At 38.3% G+C, this 548-nt stretch overlaps 1 protein-coding gene across 1 annotated transcript in view; it reads left to right on the forward strand.

Annotated features, from left to right (window-relative positions):
• Nucleotides 1-548, forward strand: part of LOC128186856 (14-3-3 protein epsilon-like) — a 3573-nt gene continuing 3025 nt past the window's right edge. The window contains exon 1 of the mRNA XM_052856792.1: nucleotides 1-168. Within this exon, the coding sequence (XP_052712752.1) occupies nucleotides 105-168 (64 nt within the window). The 5' untranslated portion in view covers nucleotides 1-104. The remainder of the gene's footprint in view (nucleotides 169-548) is intronic.

Here is a 548-nt window from a genome sequence, read left to right on the forward strand (position 1 = left end):
ATTTACGCACTACTTTCTTTGGCGCTTTCGGCCATCTTGGATATTTTCTCAGAATACAACGGTGAGAATCCGTGTCAATCGAAGGTTTAGAACAATCATCCAGAATGGCTGATCGTGAAGACAACGTCTATAGAGCCAAGTTAGCTGAACAGGCTGAAAGATATGACGGTAAAGTTTTCAGATAATATTTATTTCTTCCCCTCCCTGATATCACGTTCAGATTGGAATGTTAGTACTATGACATTTTGCATATCGTAATGTATGTAGTAAACAAATTCATCTGTGTGTCAAGTCGGTGCAGACTGTTTGAGTACTCTAGAAACCCGTACGATATTCTATTACTTCTTATGATACATTAATGTGTTTCGAATTGCAAAGAGTTGATGCAGGTGTTATGCGGAACTGTGTCCATGGATATTGAATGTTCGTCGCCATTTTGAATGAGTCAGTTCCATAAAAGGATGGTCCTCGACACTCAAATACCATAGCAATTACTAAGATGTGCTCATCATTATCTGTTTAAGTTCAAGATCCGTAAATCCTTTGTC

Source organism: Crassostrea angulata, chromosome 6, assembly GCF_025612915.1.
Source record: "Crassostrea angulata isolate pt1a10 chromosome 6, ASM2561291v2, whole genome shotgun sequence".
In the NCBI taxonomy this organism is placed as follows: Eukaryota; Metazoa; Mollusca; class Bivalvia; order Ostreida; family Ostreidae; genus Magallana; species Magallana angulata.